The sequence below is a fragment of the Rhamphochromis sp. 'chilingali' genome, assembly GCF_963969265.1.
Source record: "Rhamphochromis sp. 'chilingali' genome assembly, chromosome: 7".
Classification (NCBI taxonomy): domain Eukaryota; kingdom Metazoa; phylum Chordata; class Actinopteri; order Cichliformes; family Cichlidae; genus Rhamphochromis; species Rhamphochromis sp. 'chilingali'.
In genome coordinates this window covers 37,114,076-37,135,238 of record NC_137934.1, presented here as the reverse complement: position 1 = coordinate 37,135,238, position 21,163 = coordinate 37,114,076, and the positions used below count along the sequence as shown (strand labels likewise).

The 21,163-nt window shown below is 40.8% G+C and overlaps 1 protein-coding gene across 3 annotated transcripts in view; it reads right to left on the bottom strand.

The window, feature by feature from the left end:
• Positions 1-20,838, bottom strand: part of ano2b (anoctamin 2b) — a 64,545-nt gene extending 43,707 nt beyond the window's left edge. Inside the window, exons 1-6 of one of the 3 annotated variants that reach the window (XM_080887892.1) lie at positions 20,687-20,838; positions 16,712-17,119; positions 3,519-3,617; positions 3,019-3,170; positions 2,584-2,638; positions 2,439-2,490 (exon numbers count right to left, since the gene is read on the bottom strand). In XM_080887892.1, the coding sequence (XP_080744018.1) occupies positions 2,439-2,490; positions 2,584-2,638; positions 3,019-3,170; positions 3,519-3,617; positions 16,712-17,119; positions 20,687-20,719 (799 nt within the window). In that variant the 5' untranslated portion in view covers positions 20,720-20,838. Of the gene's footprint in view, positions 1-2,438; positions 2,491-2,583; positions 2,639-3,018; positions 3,171-3,518; positions 3,618-8,053; positions 9,590-16,711; positions 17,120-20,686 lie in introns of those variants that run through there. The other 2 variants (XM_080887894.1, XM_080887893.1) reach the window with 2 other exon arrangements.
• Positions 20,839-21,163: the final 325 nt, after the last annotated feature.

The window sequence follows — 21,163 nt, the reverse complement described above, 5'->3', positions numbered from 1 at the left end:
CCCGCTGGCTGAGACCTTCTGCTGTGATAGGCAAGCCAACCAGACATATGGTGGACATTAGAAATGAAACTGGGATCAGCATATCTATATGGGACCGATGGGCATTATAAGTGTGACAGGCAGATGCAACCATAATCTGCGTCTAATTAAATGCTACAGTTATATAAACAGGAAAGAGCTGCACTAACAAAGAATCAGGGGATACCTGATACCATGCAGTTCTTTCATGTCTCATACGGACAAACAGTGGTGGATATATTTTTATGGAAATTCCAATGAAAGTACAATGAAGCCTTTAAGACAGCCGTCATCTGCGTGCCTTGCATGTTTATTTTCTAGATTACCTCAACAAATTATGGGTCACGCACAATTGCACAAACAAAGAGTGCGGCTGAACATATTGACTTAGCTGCTGAATGTCCCTATGGGTGTCTATGGTTAAAGGAATTGTTATTGAGCAGCCTTTCTAGGAACGGCCTGGTGGGAATAGGTTGTTGGGAAAATGATCTCTGTGTCATCCAACTATGCAGCACAGCACTCATTGTTTAGACAACCACTTGAACGTCACTTTATCTCTCTAGTGCACAAACAGCTTGCATGGCTCTGCGACCTTCTAGTACCTTCTTCTTCCTAAACTAAGAATTATTGCTGTATAACATTTAACTACAAATCTATAGTTTTACCTTTCACAACAGAGAACAAGACAATATGAGATGCTCGGGTGTTATTTAGTTTATCATCATTGACGCAAATAAATGTTGCCTGATTGCTACACCCTGTTTGAAGGGTGCTATAAAACGGGTGTAGTCAATGTGCTGTTATACCAAAAGTGTAACCAAAATGCTCAGTATTGTATACGTATTGTATACAGATCTAAGTAGCTTGGAAAGAAAAGCCAGTGGATTTCTTTAGGTTTCTTGAAGATGTTTCACCTTCATCAGAGAACCTGCTTCATTTCTAAAACCAAATGGTGGAGTATTTAATCCCTAGTGGGATTAACCCTTAAGAGGGCCGTTGACCCGCTATTGATTATGTGCCTCATCACATGAGCCAAGGTGTGAAAAGGGTGTGGGTCATTATCAGCAGAGTTTTCAGGTGAAACTATTGTGAGACCTTGGCTCACCCGATCATGTGACCTATTGAGATCAAGTCACAGAAGATGTGAGTGGGCGTTGAGGTGTCTGGGGAGGGATCTCAAAACTGGCTTGTAAGTTGGCAGACAGTTGGTGTTGTAAGCCACCCCAAAGTGGACAATGACAAGACAATGTTGTTTCATTTGTCATTCTGCTTCTTCCTAGTTGGTGTCTGACCTTTATCCTGTGCATCTTTACAGATTCGATGAATTGGGATAACCACCTGTTTAAAGAGCTTTCTTTACATGTGTGCGTTCCTTTTCTTTCCTTTCTGGCTTACAGGGAATGTTTTCAGCCCGGTGTTCTAGGGTTCTGATTACTCCAATGTTGTGTTCCAGAGGGTGGCGGTGGAGTCAAAGAGTGGGTACTGGTCTGTGTGTGGGCTTCTGGTAAACTTCCAATGTTGAGGTTTCCATTCTCTTCAATGTGCACAGCACAGTCCAGAAATGGCAAACTATTATCCTTCTTGTCTTCCCTGGTGAACTTTATGTTTCTATCCACTGAATTGAGGTGAACAGTGTAGGCTTCTACTTCTTGGGTTTTGATTTTGACCCAGGTGTCATCCACATATCTGCAGCAGTAGAAGCCTATAGAAAGTCCAGTCACGTTTCTTCCGAGTGCCTCGATTCGATTACCATGAGATTGAGATTACCATGATCTGGATGACTGAGAACCTACACATCCATATTGAATGCAAACATATTTTGAAGCAGGGTTTTATTGTCATAGGCTCTTGTGTAGACCAGTGGTTTAGAGGTTTTTATGGCACACTAAAGAGCAAAGCAAAATTTCCAGCAACACCTGTTTTTATATCTGCAGAAGAGAGAGTGTTTATGTCATCTGGAACACCAGATCCTTTTGCACTTAAAAATAAATAAATAAATAAATAAATAAATAAATAATGCTTGACACTATGCTAGCAAATGATAAATTCACATAAACTTTCCTCAAGACATACCAGTGTGTCTCTGTTAAGAAGCACTGGTGTAGAAATAATCTAAAATGAGTTAGTTCTGGGAGTAACCAATGGCGGACCAAATTTCAGGAGGCTGGGAAGGATATGATTGGAGGAGTGTTGCTGCTTTCCAGCACAGGTGAATGAGATCAATTATACTGAAAACTATTTTAGACTAGCAACATGACACTTAAAAAAAAAATGAGTGAATAACTTAGTGACTTCTATTAGACACTGATGCCTTCAGCAAACCACTTGAGATCTGCTATTGGAGTCTATTGGAATACACATTTAAACACTGATAAAGCAGAGGCACAGCAAACTTCTAATGAAATGCTTTGTACCCTCACCTATGGTTTGACAGGTTCGTGCACACACCGTCCGTCTCAGGATCTCATAAACCTGTGGAACATTTCAGCTTGTTAGACTGGAAAAATTGACTAATCTTGAAAAAAATATGATACAGGAGGTAGTGATGTAAACATAGAGACTTACTATTCTGCCCCTTGTAGAATTGTCAAAGAAAGTGTCTTTAGATGTGATGTTGTACCTGAAGGAAACACAACCAATGAACACTATGGTACACTATGGCAGGGCTGCTAAGGTTTTTGCAAAACATAGTCTTTTCAACTTTAAACACAAAATGCACCTGCAACAACACCAAACAGGTGGCTGTGTGTTACAAGTTTGTGGTTTAAAAAAACAAAACAAAAAAACAAGTGTAGTGACTTTTCGACAATAAATGATTTGACATCATTTGTTGTTTAGGTTAATAGAAGGTTGTGACTATAGCATCCATAGTCAGATCCAACTAAGGACCAGCCCTGGTACCAGACAGTTGGCTTTCTTATCATTACTTAGTCTTATTTTATACTGAAACCATAAAATAAGGCTCTATAGAAAATAAATCTGTGTTCATATTTATCTCACAAGTGTAGCTTGTCCCTGGAGAAGCAGTGTGAAAGAAATTTGGTGCGTCCATGATCTTGATGTGGTACTTTAGGCTGGAAAGGCTTGGTCAGCGTTCTCCACACTGTGCTCATACTGGAGCCGAAACCAGTTTCCTCTTTGATTTCATAACTCTGGGGTAACCAAAACATACAGAGTTAACCATGTTACTACCTGTAAGATACACACATCCAAAGAACTTAACACTGTCTGAGAATTAAAGACCTAACACTGAGTGGTACTGCAGTAATAACCCCACGTGTAAATATAATTATGGGTATGACTGTCTCTGTACTTTTAACTGAATTTTAAAAAAACTGGCATACCAAAGTCTTAGACTTAATTTCTTAAAATGTTACAACCCTTAAGTTTATTGTAATAGCCATTATATAGAAAAAAAAATAACTACAGAGACACAATATCAACTTCAGCTGTTTGCTAACCTAACAAGAAACTGCTGCAGTGAGGTACTCTGATCTTACCGTCTTGGTGGGGACTCTAATCTTGAGAAACTCGGCCTCTCGACATAATACTGGCCATGGTGCGTGGACTCTGGTAAAGCTGGGGCCATGGCTCTTTAACTGAAAAAAACAAAAACATTCAGTTGTGTTTATGTAAGCAATTTGGGAAATTAAACATGCTAATCAGATCCAAACACAGTTTTGATTAGCCATGATTCAGTGTTTACAAGGACTTACCATGACTGAGCTTGTTTTCTACCAATAATGCTTTATTGCCCTCAACTTTTTATGCTCGGGGAAATGTATCAGCAGACTGCTTGGCTGACAGTACCTGCTGTTTAAAAATGGCTTACCAGACCATCTGCCAATACTGCTTTGCAATCCAATACAGCAGACTTTGTTTTAGCAGGAGAGACCTAAATACATTCTGCTCCTCACTTGATATTTTCGCTTCTCAGTGCTTTTTCCCTTCAGGCCTTACAGTTGACATCTGCAAGGGCCAACTCAACATTTTGCATTCAACACGGAGTTTTCTTTGAAATCCAAGCCAGATGCAACCAATCCTTGCCATCATTCTGACCTACGGAAAAGCTTTGGCTAGCCTGTTTAGCCAGCAGCATTCCTCTGATATCTATTAAAGATAGATGTGTCCTGTGCTCCTACAGCAAAGCCTGGAGCCGTTTGCAGTTTGGTGCAGAATGTTCCTAACACATTGGAGGTTTGTTTTTTGTGATTTTACCTCCAACTTCAAATGTAACATATTAATTGTATGTAAGATGAAATTCTGACTCATCTAGCTGCTAATGAATCATGTTCCAGTTCCCACACGGTAATTAGTATATTAATATTAATATGCATTAGCAAAATTTGATAATTGGTTGCTTCAAATAGCACCAAGAGATACATGATTGAATTCCTGAATACGAGCGCGATGACAAAACTTCTTCTGGATTCCTGTGGCTGAATATAAATAGAAAGTATAAGTGAAGCAACACATTTCCAAGAAATTTGTTCCAAAAGTAAATTCAAAAAAAAATTGTTTGCAGCAGGCCTGATGGACCTGGTTTTTAGTGTGAGTGAGAGAGTAAATGAAATGAAAGCGGAGCCAGTGGGGGATGACAGCCAGGTAACCTTACCCTCCTTAGACCCCCCCATTAGGTTCTGCAAGAGGGGGGGGAAGTGAAAAGAGAAAGGTGGTATGGCAAATGACAGAAACCTGAAACTATTCCCTTTCTCCTCTCGACTCCTACTCTCCTGAGATCTTTCACTCCCCCTCACCACCCTCCCCTCCTCACATATATTACTGTAGCTTGTGCTGCCCGCTAGACACTGTTTCACTGACTGATTGACTGCTTCACTGTCAGTCTTACTGCTCTTATTTCATTATCATCTCTCTCCCTCTGTCACATCCACACAGACTTTAGTCCCACACATTGCATACAGCTGAATGCGAAGGCACCTGAGATTCACCTCGCTTTAATAAGATGTATTTGTTATAAATAATCCATGTGCGGGCACACACACACATACAAAATAAATGTACTTTTACCATTTACAGATGACCAAAATAGAAGAAAAATAACTAAAAGAAACACAAGTAAATTATCTCACTAAAGTACGAGGAGACTCAGTTGAATGTGAAATTGAAGTGCTTTCACCTTGTTGCTGTCCTGTTACACACTGATCTGTCACATCACAGTATGTTTATGTGTCATGGCAAAAAGCTTACATTCCTGAGGACTTGAGAGGTTGTTTATGCTTATCAGACTATAAAAGGGTTACATAATTCATCCCAAACAGACAGATAATGTAAAAATCAAGGAAATCAAAGACCACTACCACTCTCCTCACGGGTGGTCGATCAGCAAAGATCATTCCACGAGTAAGAGGTGTTAAAGTCCAGAGCAACGTCTAATCAAGCAAAAGCCTGCAACTAAAACTGGTCTACTGTTTTAGGTTTATGAGTCCATCACCGGGAGATCACTGAATGTGTGGTGTGCATGGCAGGATTAAAACAAAAAAGGACATCGCTGCCCATCTGCAGTTTGCTAAAGATCACATGGATGAGCCAGATGGCTGCTTAAACAATGACTGTTATTGGGATGAATGAGACCAAAATAGAAGTTTTTGTTTTAATGAGAAGTTTTATGTTCAGATAAAGGGAGCTACTCCACTGCAGGACAACTGTGTTATCACACCTGTGAAACATGGTCTCATGGTTTTCACCTCTTTTGTATAACAGTTGTATGTTGAAATAAATATTTGAAATATTAGCATTTAGCAATTCCCAGAAATCTTTAGTCGAGGGGGAAACAGCAACTAAAAATATTTGACACCAGACACAGTTTTTCCTTCTAGCAGATATTAGATCCTTTTCCTCAAAAACAAAATCACAAAGTCATATCATACTTTTTTTGGAGAGGAGATTTTCTTTGTCTCCTTTCTTTAAATCAGATACTCTGCATGATGTGTGTAGACCACATTTGTGCAACACTGAAAATACTATAGACCTCAGAGTTTCAAGAAACCCCTGAACATTAGGTGAATATCCTAAGAGACATGTTATACAATCTGCAGTGCCTGGCCTATATTTGTGGGCATTTCTTGATTTATATTTCAGTTCCTTTTCAATCTCCTTTGATACTCCCACAATTCATCTAATCATTTCAGGAAAGTTTTCTTTTCTTGTCTAAATCAAAATTTAGATTCATGACAATATTCATAGTACTAAAAGTAAAAAAAAAATGTAAACACTTCTGGCGTAATCAACTGTAATCCTTGTCATAAGTACCATTGATAGAACCGTTGAACTCTACTGCCTGTGTTATTGTTAGATAAAGTTTACAAAATTAGACTACACGTATCCAGAGACTACATTTCCCCCGAGGTCCCTCTGCACCCCCAAGGGTTTACCCTCACCCCTTTCCCCATCTGCCATCATCAAAAACACAGACACTTCAGTCAATTTAGGACAAAACAATCCAGCAGGTTTCACTCCACACTGACCTGGTTTTTCTGTGTTTGTCAAGCAGCAAACTGATGGCTGAAAATTTTGCAACCTTACAACTGACCATCTGCCACAAAACTGAGAAATAAGCAATGAATTGCCGATGTACTCCATCTCGACTTGCTCCTTTGAAATTTTTTTGTAGCCCCTCTCACCAGTATTCTGTTTCACCTGCTTAATCAACATTTATCATCTGTCTCCCAATCCTTTCCTCCCTCTTCCTCCTCCTCAACCTCTCCTCCCATTGCTATCGCTCCATCAAAAAGCAGATGATATAAATACCTTTTAGCCTGGAGAAGGTTAATTAGTAGAGCGATTTCCAATTAGCTCTTTATCTCTGTTGGGGGCGTAACTAGGCCGCAGCCGGGGGCGTCTTTGGGTAGGAGGGTGGTGGGTTATGAGAGGGTGATCAGGTGGGTGATGGGATGGCTGGGAAGAAAAGTATAGCAGGAAGTGGAGAGAAATCAAGAGAGATGAGGGGGGACTGGTTGAGTGAGATAAACGAAGAAAATACAAAAAACAAACTGAACCATGGGAAACATGGGCATAGGCAAAATTCCAAGATTGGAATTTGGAGGCAATGCTGGAGGTGGCAGAGTTAAAGATGTTAACATTTTCATCAGGAGTGACAGTATGGACAAGATAGAATGAGTACTTCAAAGGGAGCACTCAGGTTGAGTGTTTGAGAGAAAATGTTAGAGAGGCAAAGCTGAGATGGTTGGACAGGTGTAGAGGAGGGATATAGTGGATACACTGAACAAAGGATGTTGAATATGGAGCTGCCAGAGAGGAGGAAAAGAGTAAGACTTCAGAGGAGGTTAATGGATGTCATGAAGCAGGACATGCAGAGGGTTGGTGTGACAGAGGAGGATAGTAGAGGGTGAGACGTGGGTAGGGTTGCCAACTCCCTGAAAAATAAATAAGGGACACCTCGTGGCCAGGGCCGGGCGACCCAGTTGTCTTCACCCTTCCCAGTGTGGTGAATTTTCTAGCTCTTTTTTTGTGTGTGAAATTATTTTTTTAACCATTTGACTTGAATTTGATTTAAGTAGATGTTTATTCTTTGTGATATGAACACATGTGAAACAAATGATCATTTAGCCATTTATTTTTAGCTCAAAATGACAACATTAACACAGTAAAACAGGTCTCTTTCTTAAACAGAAGCCTGTCATGCTTAACTTTTGAGAATATAAGTAAATCTTTCTTTAAAAGAACTCTGTCCTGCTTAACTTAAAATAATAGAAAACAATAGAAAGAAAAACATTCTTGTAACAGTGCACATTTAGTGCATTTAGTACAATTGGCTTCAGTTGAGGTATTATTTCAGCTTTTCTAATGCTAATCAGCTGCTCCTGTTTGTAAACCCGCTTGTTCCCATGATTACGCATCTTAACTCATCATCATTATTCATCTATGTATTACTTTTATGTATTAGTCATCTATTTGTAATCATCTATCCTTGCAGTTGTTTATTACACAAAATAAATTATATTATCACACTTCTGGCCACATAGCGCTGATATTGACTGCACATGCCCATATTAACCTTTTCCAGCCAGGTGTTTTCCTTTTCCCATTCTTCCCTTTCTCTGAGGGGAACAAACATTGCTGCTCTAATGCTGGGCTTACACTGTGCGGTTTTAGGCCCATTTTGAGCCGATTTTTGAGTGATCTTCATCGTGCGTCGTGTAGTATACGTGGGGTAACGAGAAGCGATTAACACCTCACGACCAGCTCCCGATCATCAATCGCTCGTGAGGGTCTCATCACAGCCGCTCACACTGCTCGCGCGCAAACACGTAAACGTTGGTGTAAAAGATGGAGCAGCACGGCTGTGCAGCGTGTGATCTGGACACAAGCGATGGAGGCACTACTTGTAGAACTTTTCAAAGCTCATCCGAGCCTTTTCGATGTGGCATCACAAAATTATCACGACCACAACAACCGTGAAAATAGTTGGATTTACACTGCTGCTCAATCACAGCTGCCTGATCAATGTTTTTCATTAGCAATTTAGCAAAGTTGATGGTGGTGGTGTGTGTGTCTGTGTGAGTGTAATGCTGGGCTCACACTGTGCGATTTTTGGCCCATTTTGAACCGATTTTTGAGTCGTGCGACCGATTTGGCGATCGGCCCGATTTTGGCCTTCATCGTGCGTCGTGTAGTATACGTGGGGTAACGAGACGCGATTAACACCTCACGACCAGCTCCCGATCATCAATCGCTTGGTCGTGAGGGTGTCACCGCAGTTTGTCACACTGTGCACGCGCAAACACAAATGTCAGCGAAAAAGACAGAGCAGCACGGCTGTGCAGCGTGTGATCTGGACACAAGCGATGGAGGCACAACTTGTAGAACTTTGGAAAGCTCATCCGAGCCATTTCGATGTGGCCTCACAAAATTATCACGACCACAACAACCATGAAAATAGTTGGATTTACACTGCTGCTCAATCACAGCTGCCTGATCAATGTTTTTCATTAGCAATTTAGCAAAGTTGATGGTGGTGGTGTGTCTGTGTGAGTGAAAGACAGAGAGAGAGCGCGACAGATTTTCTGTTATAACCTTCATTTTATGGAGGCACAGTGTGAGCACTCAGGTCGCATCAGAGCATCGGGCCGTATAGTGTGAGACCTGCATCGTGACCTACCCCTGCGAGTCAATTGTGCAGTTTGAGCAGGAGCTGAATAACGCGACTGAAAAAAATCGCACAGTGTCTGCCCAGCTTTAGGTGTACTGTCGTCCGAGACTTGCACCGCAGTGTCGGCGTTTGTTTCCCTGTTGGCCATGCTTCTTGTTGTGGTCATCTGTTGTCTTCCGGTATTTTCTCCATAAGCGACCTTTCCTCGACCAATGAGATGAGCGGTAATCTGAATTGTCATACTCGAATTGTCATAAGTGTGCTGTCAGCTCATTGGTCACAAAGCAGGAGAGGGGCTGGGAATTATGTTTTCAAACAAAGCGTTAATTCCATTAAAAGTTATAGACTACTTTTGATTCTCACTGTATTACGGGACAAAGTGCGTCCCTTATTAGCTCAATACGGGACGTGTACTTTTGTTTCGAAATACGGGACGATTCCGTTTTTTAAGGGACGGTTGGCAACCCTAGACGTGGGCAAATGATCTGCTGTGGTCCCCTACAGGGAGCAGCCAACAGAAGGTAAAGAAAGTGTTTACAGAGCTCAAGTCAGATTTCTATAGGACCAGAAGTCCTATTACAACCACAGCTATCGCTATGTGGTGGCCTTAAGATAGATGCAGGTTTGAGGCACTTTTATTTTCCAATCCACAAGGTACATCTATCTTTTACAGCATCTATAGCTAGGTGTTAGGATGACATCAGTAACTTTCTACAGATCTCTAGGTGGTCGGATCATACCTGTAGGTAGCTAGATTTTTTCTTTGTTGTTAAAATCAATTAGCAAAAAACTCACCTGTGTTAGCACTGTGATGGACTGGACACCTGTTCAGGGTGTACCTTGCCAATCATGAAGCCCCCAGCAAGAAGTCATTCCAGCCATCAAGAATGAATAAACTAAATGCAGGAGGTGCATAGCATTCAAACTAAATGCAATGCAGTTGACACACAACTAGGGTTGCTACCTTTTTAACTATCAAGTAAGCGACAGTCTGGTGTGCCAGAAGCACAATGCACAGACAGGTGTGTATAGTGAAAATATGTATGTTCATTTTCTTACAGTAAAAATCCAGTAAAATGTTAGTATTAAGTTTAATCAATACCTCATCTAAAACAATAAAGAAAAATAAATTAAGTGATGACAGAAATCCTATGGGCATTTCCTTTGAAAAATAAGCAAAAGAGAAAAAATATTCAAATACAGGCTTCAATTACCCAGGTTAATATGCTGCGCAGACCAAACAGCACCGTCTTTTTAAGAGTCACGACTCCAGGACACAATCACTCGTCTGATATAATTGTGGTCAAATCAGATATTTATAAGAGTGCAAATCTGTTGGTCAGAAAGTGACATTTCAAGTAATGGTCAATATATGGGACATTTAAGTTGGAATAAGGGACAAACAAATTTTGCTCATTATACAGGATGTCACGGCTAAAACAGGACATTTAGCAGCCCTACACACAACTCAATTCCCATTAACCGTAGCTGATGCTGACAACACTAAATAACACGGAGAAATTTCGAGAGGTGAGTAAAGCTCCCATTTTGAAAACAGTTAAGTATTAAACACTTTTCATTAACATTAACCTGGCCGTCATACACTTTCATGTTACCCATATAACTATTAGCAGTTAAGTGTTAGCCACATTAGCGGTCTATTATCATGACGGTTTTGGTTAGCTGCTAAAGCTAACAATAACATAACTGTTAAAGTCTAGGCTAATCTGTAACAGTCATTAGTGTGGCCCATCTGCAACATTAACAGAGTAGATTTAACAGTTATTTTGGTTCAGAAAATGCTAGACTGATTCAGATTCTGTTCAGTAGACTGGATATACTGGATTTCGTAATGTGCAGTGTGTTTTTCATGGCAATTCAACAAGTAAAATAAATATATATAAAAAATAAAAAGATTTCCTTCATTTTGCACTAGGAACAGAGTAGGTGGTTTTCATACACCTTAGCCTACTTCTGAAACACACAGGTCTAGACTAGCAAGGTGTTCTACACACACAAGTGTTGTTGGATTTTTGACCTTTACACTGAAAACAACAAAAAAATTAATTTATAAAACAAAACCAAAAAAAAAAAAAAACCCATTGCTGGTGTATTAGATGGAGAGCGCAGTCAAAATGCAGGTAACATACACTTGATACTGTGTATGCATATACTCAGTTACAGACAGGTGATGGACTGAAGCTGCAATTACTTTGCTGACAAAAATGTCTACGTGGGAAGAACAGGACAAAAATATTAGCAGAGCACCAGTTTCGGCGCTACATTTTTATCTACATAGTGCTGCTTTCTGGCAGCACTTACTGCCAAATACACAGTCACTGTATCGGTGTAGAATGGAAGAAAAATAGTTTCATGTATAAAAATACTGTATGGTTTGCAGTTTGCATGTTTAGCACAAGTATAGAGCTGTTATTCATTTGGTTAATTAAAACTAAGGCAAGATGCCGGATGAATCCTAGCATGGAGTCCACAGCAACACAAATATGTTTTAGAAGACGAGTGGAACATACTTATTTTTTCTGATTATTAATGTTCCCATGCCTTCATCTAAAAATACTAACATAACATTTAAGTGTTTAAAATGTTTCTAAAAACCCCATGGACTGAAATCTTGACAAGTCCCAGCTCTACTTCTTCAATTAAAATCTCGCTCTGATTTAATTAAGCATGTTCTCTAAGAGGATGTCCCTAAGAGATCAAAGGTCAGCGCAATAATCCTGAGACACAATCAACAAGTTTGACATTTGAGTCACTCTTCTTTACCAGCATCAAGTTAATCTGAAGTCAAACAGGTTGGGCACAATAAGGATCATCTTTTTTATTATATAAAAAGTATACTTTGCTACTGGTGATGCTCAATGTATATATCTTTAAAACAGAACAGCAAAAACTATTCCTTCTACCTCACTCAAGAATAGCTGTAGATAGGCCATCTACTAATCTCAGAGTTGCTGGTTCAATCCCTGATTGCTCCAGTCTGCGTGCCAAAGTACCCTTGCGTAAGATACTAAGCCGTGAGTTGCTCCTGATGCGTTAATCAGACTGTGAATGCGTTCAAATGTTAGATAGAAAGCTTTTAGATGTAAATAAAGTAACATTTTAAAACGCATCAGATTCTCACTGGGGGAAAAAAGACTAATGTTACCAACTTCAAAATGCTAAAACATTTCAAGCAAAATGACATTTGACATTTATCATTACCCATGTCGAGTGAGACACTTACACTGACCCTAATCTCTCAAAAATAAAAGTGTCTTCCAAAGCCTTTGGAAAACATTTAACTACCAACATACGCCAGCAGGCCATCCGTTAATTACCTGCTTTATTTTAAGTTAGAGGTGCAGTTTGTACTTCTGTTGTATGCACTTGATTAACTATGATTAATGTTGAACAGCTTCACCCGATTATGTGCACACAGAGTACAGTGGAAAATTGATTTTTGGTACATGACTTATTATATCTGTAAGGCTGCTTCTCACCCATTGCGGCCTATACAATGATGGAAGGAGAGCAGTTATGTTTGTCAGAGTGCTTCCCACTTTGTTCAAATTAAGGATATTGGGATGTTTGTTTCTCTCGGTGGCAGATTTTAGCCCTAGATCTGTGAGACGAGATAAAAAGCTATCAGTCAGTCAGTTAATCTCATCCAGGCTTAGGCTCCATTGCCACACTGTCAACAATCTGATTAATACTAGCCTGCAGACTCCACACACTGCCAACTGGCTGCCAGCCAACACACACGCGCGCACACACACACACAGCAAAATGGGTATCATACACACGACAAGCCCTGCACTGGTAAGTTAGACACTACAGTACACTATTTCTTAAACATTTTAGAGTACATGAGACTTTTATGCTGTTTTTGCCTTGTGCTGTGTAAAAAAAAAAAAAAAAAAAAAATCTATTTTGTTTTTTTACTTTACGAGCGAAACAAGTAAGCATCACTTAAATTTAACAATTTAATCCTCTTGTTGAAGCCAAAGTGCAGCAGAAGCTCATTAACTGACAAACGGAAGTTTAACAAAAACTGCATTTGTACAACTTTGTGGCAGTAAGCCTGGAGCATCATTACCACAAGCAGGCAGAGCACATAGGCCGTGTGTTGTGCCAAGTGCCACGCATAAGCATGCATGCACGCGCACACACACACACACGCACAAACAACAAAAGCAGGACAGAGCCACACAAGCTAGCGCCAGTAACACACAATGACAGCGAAAGTGATTTGTGCGTGTCAAAACAAAATTAGCCGTTTTAGGCCAAATTAGGAAATCGATGCAGAGGTCAGAGCAGCAGCTGTGTCAGCTAAAGTGACCAGAATTAAAGGCTTTTAGCACCGATGAAACATCAAGGCCACTGTGGATGCTGACTCAAAACAAACAGGATCTGCACTAACTGGACATTTTATTAGGTACACCCTGCTTTTACCCAGCTTGGGCACCCTTTTGCCATCAGAACTTTCTTTGTTTTTCATGGTTCAACAAGGTGTTTTAAGGCAGCACGGTGGCACGGTGGTTAGCACTGTTGCCGCACAGCAAGAAGGTCCTGAGTTCAATTCCAACATCAGGCCGGGGTCTTTCTGTGTGGAGTTTGCATGTTCTCCCCGTGTTTGCGTGGGTTCCCTCCGGGTACTCCGGCTTCCTCCCACCGTCCAAAGACATGCAGCTTGTGGGGATAGGTTAATTGGAAAATCCAAATTGCCATTAGGTGTGAATGTGCGAGTGAATGTGTGCGCGAATGGTTGTCCGTCCCTGTGTGTTGGCCCTGCGACAGACTGGCGACCTGTCCAGGGTGTACCCCGCCTCTCGCCCTATGACAGCTGGGATAGGCTCCAGCGCCCCCCGCGACCCTGAAAAGGATAAGCGGAAGCGAATGGATGGATGGGTGGATGGATGGACAGTTGTTGCAGATTTGTCCGCTGCATATCCATATCCATAATCTATGATCCACCATTTCCTAAAGGTGCTCTGCGGGATTGAGAGCTGTGACTCTGGAAGCCATTTAAGTACAATGTTCAAGAAACTAGTTTGAGATCATTTGAGCTTTGATGCTCAGTTGGTACTAAGGTCTGCCAAGAAACTACACCCCCATATCAAAACACCACCACCATTAGCCTAAACAGTTCATACAAGCCAGGATGGATCCATGCCTCATTTTATTTGTGCCAAATTCAGATCAAAATGTCACAGCAGTAATTGAAACTCATCACACCAGGTTGTATAACAGGTACCGTTTCCTGGTCTTAGACAGCAGAAGTGGCAGCCAATGCAGTTTTCTGCTCCTTCAGCCCATCAGTTTCCAAAGTTTGACATGTTGTGCATTCACAGATTATGCATACCTGGGTTTTAGCAAGAGGTCCACCAACGCAAACAACCATTTCCAACAACCATGCCATGCTCAAAGTCACTTCTTCCCCATGCTCAATTTGGGCTACCTGCCTCAGTGCATCAAGTTGCTGATATGTTAAATTACAATAAATAAACATTTAAATTTAGACTGCCAGTAACCAGAAAACAGCAAAGGTAAGTCACAAGGTAAGACTTTGCAAAAGTCTTGCGGCAAAAGGTGCGTCGCAAAACATCTGACGTGATGAAATCACTTGTGGTAAATAGACATAGCCCAGTGTACGGGAACGCTGTAGAATGTGCACACACCAAATTCAACTTGTTGAGCTGCTAATTTGGCTATATTCCACCCCATGCTCAACAGTGAGCAATCTCTGTGTTTTTAGTAGACACAGTAGACACAGATCCATCTATAATGGTAGAAAACACTGACAGTTAAAGGTTTCCTTTCTGCAGGCATTTACGGATGAAAGCAGAAGGCTGAATGACTCAGGCTTGACTTTTTTCTCCCATCACTCAGGTTTGCAGGTTTGGTGCAGCTTGCACCAAGTTATGCATCAGTGGGTTGCCCTTGGATACAAGCCATTTCTGACACAGAAAGCCGCCATTCTCTAAAACCACAACGTTACTGAAGTTTCTGTGAAACTGCTTTAAGTTCTAGAGGTTTTTGTTTGTTTTTATTGGTGAACTTCAGTGATGAATTTTGTCCATGTTTCCCACAATGCTGACATTTATTCTGACTTTCCATTTTGTAAAGCATCTCTATTTTGATGTGTGTTTATTCAAGTGGCAAATTCCTTGTACCCTTTTTTTTTTAACCCTCCCCACACCTCAGGAGCCCATAGAGCAGGGGTGGGCAATCTCAGTCCACGAGGGCCGGTGTCCCTGCAGGTTTTAGATGTGTCCTCGAACCAACACAGCTGATTTAAATGGCTAAATTAGCTCCTCAACATGTCCTGAAGTTCTCCAGAGCCCTGGTAACGAACTAATCATGTGATTCAGGTGTGTTGACCCAAGGTGAGATCTAAAACCTGCAGGGACACCGGCCCTCGTGGACTGAGATTGCCAACCCCTGAGTCATGGGGGTGTCTAAACCAGTACCTATGGAAATATTTGTCGGTTGCAGCTGTGGCTACAACCGTAGCTTGCCTCCACCAGTGTGTGAATGTGAGAGTGAATGAATAGTGGCATTGTAAAGCGCTTTGGGTGCCTTGAAAAGCGCTATATAAATCCAATCCATTATTATTATGTAGAGGAATAAAGTTTCATAATTTCACATAAGTAGACAGAAACTGGCGATATCGTAATATGGTTTAGGCTAAAATATAATCACCAACTTAAAGCCCCTAAAGACAAACCCACTTTGCAGCTGCCCTAAATTGGGATGACTCATGTAGGTTTTCTGTTGTTTTGTCCCACAGCAGCAGGATGATTAAAGAAGGTTGAACACTTTGGTACAATCAGCAGAAACCTCAAGACAAGCTCAACTGCTGTTGTTACACAGTCTCTCCCACCTCCTTCTACTATCTGAGCCAGGCTCCTATGTAGGCGCTCACCTTAAATAGCTCAAGATAGTGTTACGTCAGATCCTGTGTAGAGGTTCAACTTCAAAAAGCCTGTGAAGTCAGTGAAGCTATAGAATTTAGCCTGTGTTCAAAAACACAGAGTCTAGTGTGTCAAATTATAATCCCATTTATTTCTCAAGGATTTGGGATAAAAATAAATAAATAAATAATAATAAAATAAAATAAAAAACAAAGCTTTTGTTTTTTCCAAGCCTTAATGAAAACTAATGGTTTTTAAATATACCTGAACTCTGCGCACTATTCACCTCAGCATTGGCTGACCTAGCTCTGCGATTTTACGTGTTCTACCACTTAGTGGCTTAGTTGCTGTTGTTCCCAATTGCTTCCTTCCACTTTGTTAAAATACCACTTTCAGTTCCACTTTCGCTTATCCTCATCAGAGTCACAGGGGGGCTGGGGCCTATTCCAACTACCATAGGACGAGAGGTGGGGTACCCCCTGGACAGGTCGCCAACTGACACCATTTAGAATGACCATTTAACCTGATCCCACTAACTACATGTCTTTGGAAAGTGTCTGTTAAAGCCTACCTGTCAGCTGCATTAAATTTAGCCAGTGTTGTGCAAATGAGAATAAAAGAAGCTTAGCATGACCATACACACACTCACCTCTCTGTCTCTCTCAATCTCCAAACCAGCCTCTAGTAGGTTAGCCTCAAACTCCTGCCTGATTAGACGCATCTCATGGTCACCGGGCTCCATTGGCTCGCCATCTCCTGCTCCTCCAAGCTCCATGAACACCTCGCTGGCGCCCGCACCCTCCCCTCCTGGAATGCCGCCGCCGCCTCCACCACCACCACCACTTCCACCTGGTGCCACATCTGAGGCCGCCATTGAAGGAAAGTTGCCATTAGAAACAATAGATAACCGGTCTTGTGAAACGGAGGCACTAGCAGGAGATCGTATCGAGGTGTGCCTTCGCTGATGAAAGACCAGAACATAGTCGACTTTCCGTCGGCCGTCACTGAAGTAAAGGCCTTCTCCGATGGCATGAGGACCTGAAGTTGATCCCATGACCTGTAAAATATAAATATCAAGCAAACATCAATACTGGTGCACTATATATTAAAAAACCTAAAAGATTTAGAATAATTATTGTAGCGTATCCCAGTCAAATACAAACTGGTTATAGAGAGCATACAACACCTTTAAGCAGCAGTGGAGTTATGTAATAAGTGTTTGAATGAACTTAAACATTACTGCAGTGTCAGTGCACACAACCACAAGTGGCTTTTGGCAGGTTCTCAAAAACACTGAAGTGAGAACCTTCAGCAGCAGAGTGGGCAGTCAGCTCACCTTTGGCTGTTTTATTCTTTATTTAGACAGAGGGAAAGCAGAGAGCGAGACTAAACATGGAGGACACAAGAGGCAAAGCTCTATACTCTGAGCATGATGGGAGATTTCTTACCAGACAGCAGTATAGCGATGCAATGTATGTTGTTGTATTACTCTGTTACACTTTAACCTAAACACACACTGTGCTTCGGTTGAATACACATCAGGTTTTTTCACATAACGCCAAATCACAGCGAGTGTCATCTTTATACTGTAAAGTAAAGACCAGAGTATTCTGGAGAAAACCCCAACAGTCAAACAATCCCTCATGAGCAAACACTTGGTGAGAATAGAAGGAAAAACTACTTTTAACAGGAAGAAACCTCCAGTAGATTCAGGCTCAGGGAGGGGGTAACCATCTGCCATGACCAGAAACAGGACAAAACAGAGACCAAGGGAGAGAGAAGATGTACATGAACGATCACAAAGTGCTTACATTTTAAACTATTTGAGCATGAAATAGACTAGTACACTAAAAAAAGAAAAGAAAGAAAAAACATGCTAAGTTTAACAGCTTGGTTTTTAGAAATATCTGATATGATATAGCTAGAAAAAGCTAGCATCACTATTGAAAGTAATTTTGTTGAATTTGCCAATACTTAATATCACTAAAGCTGATTGAAAACTACATTACAAGAGCAACTTTGAGACAACAGTGTAGGCCTTATCCTTTTTTTCCATAGTGAGAGAAAAGAAAGAGTGAACTTCACTCAGAAATGGAGAAAGATAAAAAAGACAGGACAGGAGAGGAAGAAGAGAAGTTAGATTTAAAGGTAAGAACTGCTCAGTTGTGTTTGATCAATGGAAATGTAAAGCTTGCATGCAAGTCCTCATGTTTTTGTGGTATTATGGGGGGTTTTCATATTGTGAAACATGCAGCAAATCAAAATGAGGCATGGTTTAAAGGGCACCAGAGATTAATTTAGTTAAATGATGATGATGCTTAGATTCATTAGCTGAATTCCACCTTTCATGCCAACTGTATGCCCTAGAGTATAAAGACAGCATAAACAGCATACTGTCAGTGTAGAGGATGGAGATTAATCAGGACAACTCATGAAACACCTGCTGACATCGTATTAAATTCAGTGTATATCCACAAAGATCAGTAAACCTCAGAGCTGCAGCATCCCCAATCAACTGATCACAGCAGGTACATTAAGAAAATCTACTTGACCTCTCGATAAAAATTATTGTGAGTTGTGATTCTTGTTCCGATGTTGGGCCATTTCAGCTGATTTTAGGGTTCCCCCACCTGCTGAATCCCACTTTAACCTGTACCCTACTCATTTTCTTGTTTAGAGGGAAAGTCACCCTCTACAATGCAGGCAACAGAAAATGGAGCTAATTTTTTTCTCCTTCCTTTTCTCTGCTCATGTTCTGCTTACCTGTCTCAAGTTGAGTACCTTTATTAGAATTACAATTTAGACAGAAATCATATTTGTATTCCTGTCTACTAATATTATTTTTATGTGACATTAATATAGCACAAAATTCAGTTTGCTTTGCATAAAAATAGATACTAGAGTTAAATAGGTAGTAGAAACATCCTCCAAAGAGCTACTTTTTAAACTTTTCTAGAGTACATTTCAGAACCTGCTCATTTTCCACTTTTACTTGAGTAAATAAAATGAACCAGTTCTTGAAGTTTTACTGGTGCATTTTTTTTAAACACTAGTATCTGTAATTCATCCTAAGTAGAGGATGTCATGATTACCAGTTCAGTAATGTGTACTCTATATCACTTTAATGATGCAGCTGATGGTTTTAATTTCCTATATGTTGTTGAGTAGCATGATTTAAAACAATGTGATTAGAAGCTAAATAAAAAATAATAATATTTTGATGCAATATATAGTAGAATAGAGGCAAAGAAACAAGCATGACAGAAATTGTTCCTTTTTGGGAGAAGCAGTGCCACCCCATGCCCTTCTTCTGGACACACCCCTGGCAAACACATTGCAGTAAATGACTGAAGCAACTAAAAAAAAAAAAAAGACCAAAACAATAATTAATAATAATAATAATAATAATTCCCTTAGCTACCTTTAACTTGCCAATTGTTAACCAAACAGACAGCACACCAAACAGCTAGGCCTTTTTTAGACATTTGAATTCCTGTCTATCTCGCCAAGTACTGAATAAATGTAAACCCCGGTAGAACAAACCGAATGAGTGCAAATTCAGGAAGGTGTGCATTACCGACTTATTTCATGGCTCAGGCAAGTCAAAACAAGTTTAGATGTTCCTGAAGCATGTATTGCCAAGTCTCACCAGATTAGCTTATCGGTGTAGTTTATTCAAGGTGTTTCTTTCTATCAAGCTAATTAGCTGCACCTGCTGGATGAAAGACCCTATTTCACCTTTGAGCCGTGTCTTCACTTTCAGATTCCACTTAGTTTACAACACTCCATGTGAACTTTAAAAGTCGCTGCTGAGCGGACTCCCAAGAAAAGCTGAGTTAGTATAGCGCCGACCGACTTGGGTCTAATCAACAGACACCTGTGTAACGGTGTAAATTACTCCAGCGCATTGTTCCTAATGTCTCGGGTGTTCTTGTGCTTCAGCTACAGTTGCTATTACAAAAACTGTTTGCTGCATGTGTACAAAGTCTATAGACTATTACTCAAATTACTTACGAAAGCTCTAATTATTTTTGACTGCATAACCGCACAACAATACATATTGTCTGCACTACTCTGCAGGACACAAACGCTGCTACAGTCACGCTCCTGGAGCTTCACTATAGTGCTTGTGTTTGCTCACACATAACAGAGCGAGAGAGACAGGTGTGCAGGGATTTTTAGTTGCTTTAGTTTAACCAGTACCAAGAATCCCCCGGTAGTTGTTGTTCTGTTAAGAGCTTAATGAAAACTCCTGGGAAGACCTTCCCTGGAGGTTGCCAAACATTTTACTGAGCCTCACCTGTCTGCTCATCATAAAGTGGTATATGATAGCCAATTATGATGTTCTCACGTATAATCGAAAGCGTCGTCTTACGTTTCTTGTAGCCCCATGGACAAATTAACTAATTATAGGTTCCAAGTAAATATAGTAGATGGAGAAACACTTCAAATCAAAAATTAAAGCCGAGCTTTCGGCAATGTCACCAAATGTAAAACGAATATGAAAACTACCATAGAGAGTCGTAAATATGTCACGAACACTGAGGTGTAGTAAAAACTAACTCCAGACCACGACCAGAAGACCAAGAGAAGCGGCGTGCGGGGAGGCTGTCGTTGTACTTACTGGGATCTTGTCTTCACTCGGGGAGACCTGCATGCTGTTGCGCTTTAAAGACACACAGAGGATGAGTAGTGGGAGAAGAAGAAGAGCAGGAGTGAAAGTTGGCGGTTTAGGCAGAAAAATACCTCCGGATTCATCATCCCTCCCATCCCTCCCATCAGATTCATGAAGTCACTCCAGTTAGTCGACAGTCCAGGTGGAGCGACGGATCGAGTGTCTCAGGTTTCATTATTTTCTTTGTCTGTCAGATGTATGAGGCAGTTCGTATGCAATCGGCAGCCTGATCACATGCTGGTGATACCCATCTATCCAACTGTGTGATCTGGAGGCTGGCTGCGCGCTGCCTGCGCTTTTGGCACGGAGCGTCCCACGCTGTAAAAAATGCCCATCTCCAATATGTTGTTTTCGTCTTGCTGCTCATAGCGACATGTATACTCAAAAAAAGAAGAAAAAAAACACCCTCAGTTAATTTGAGTTTTT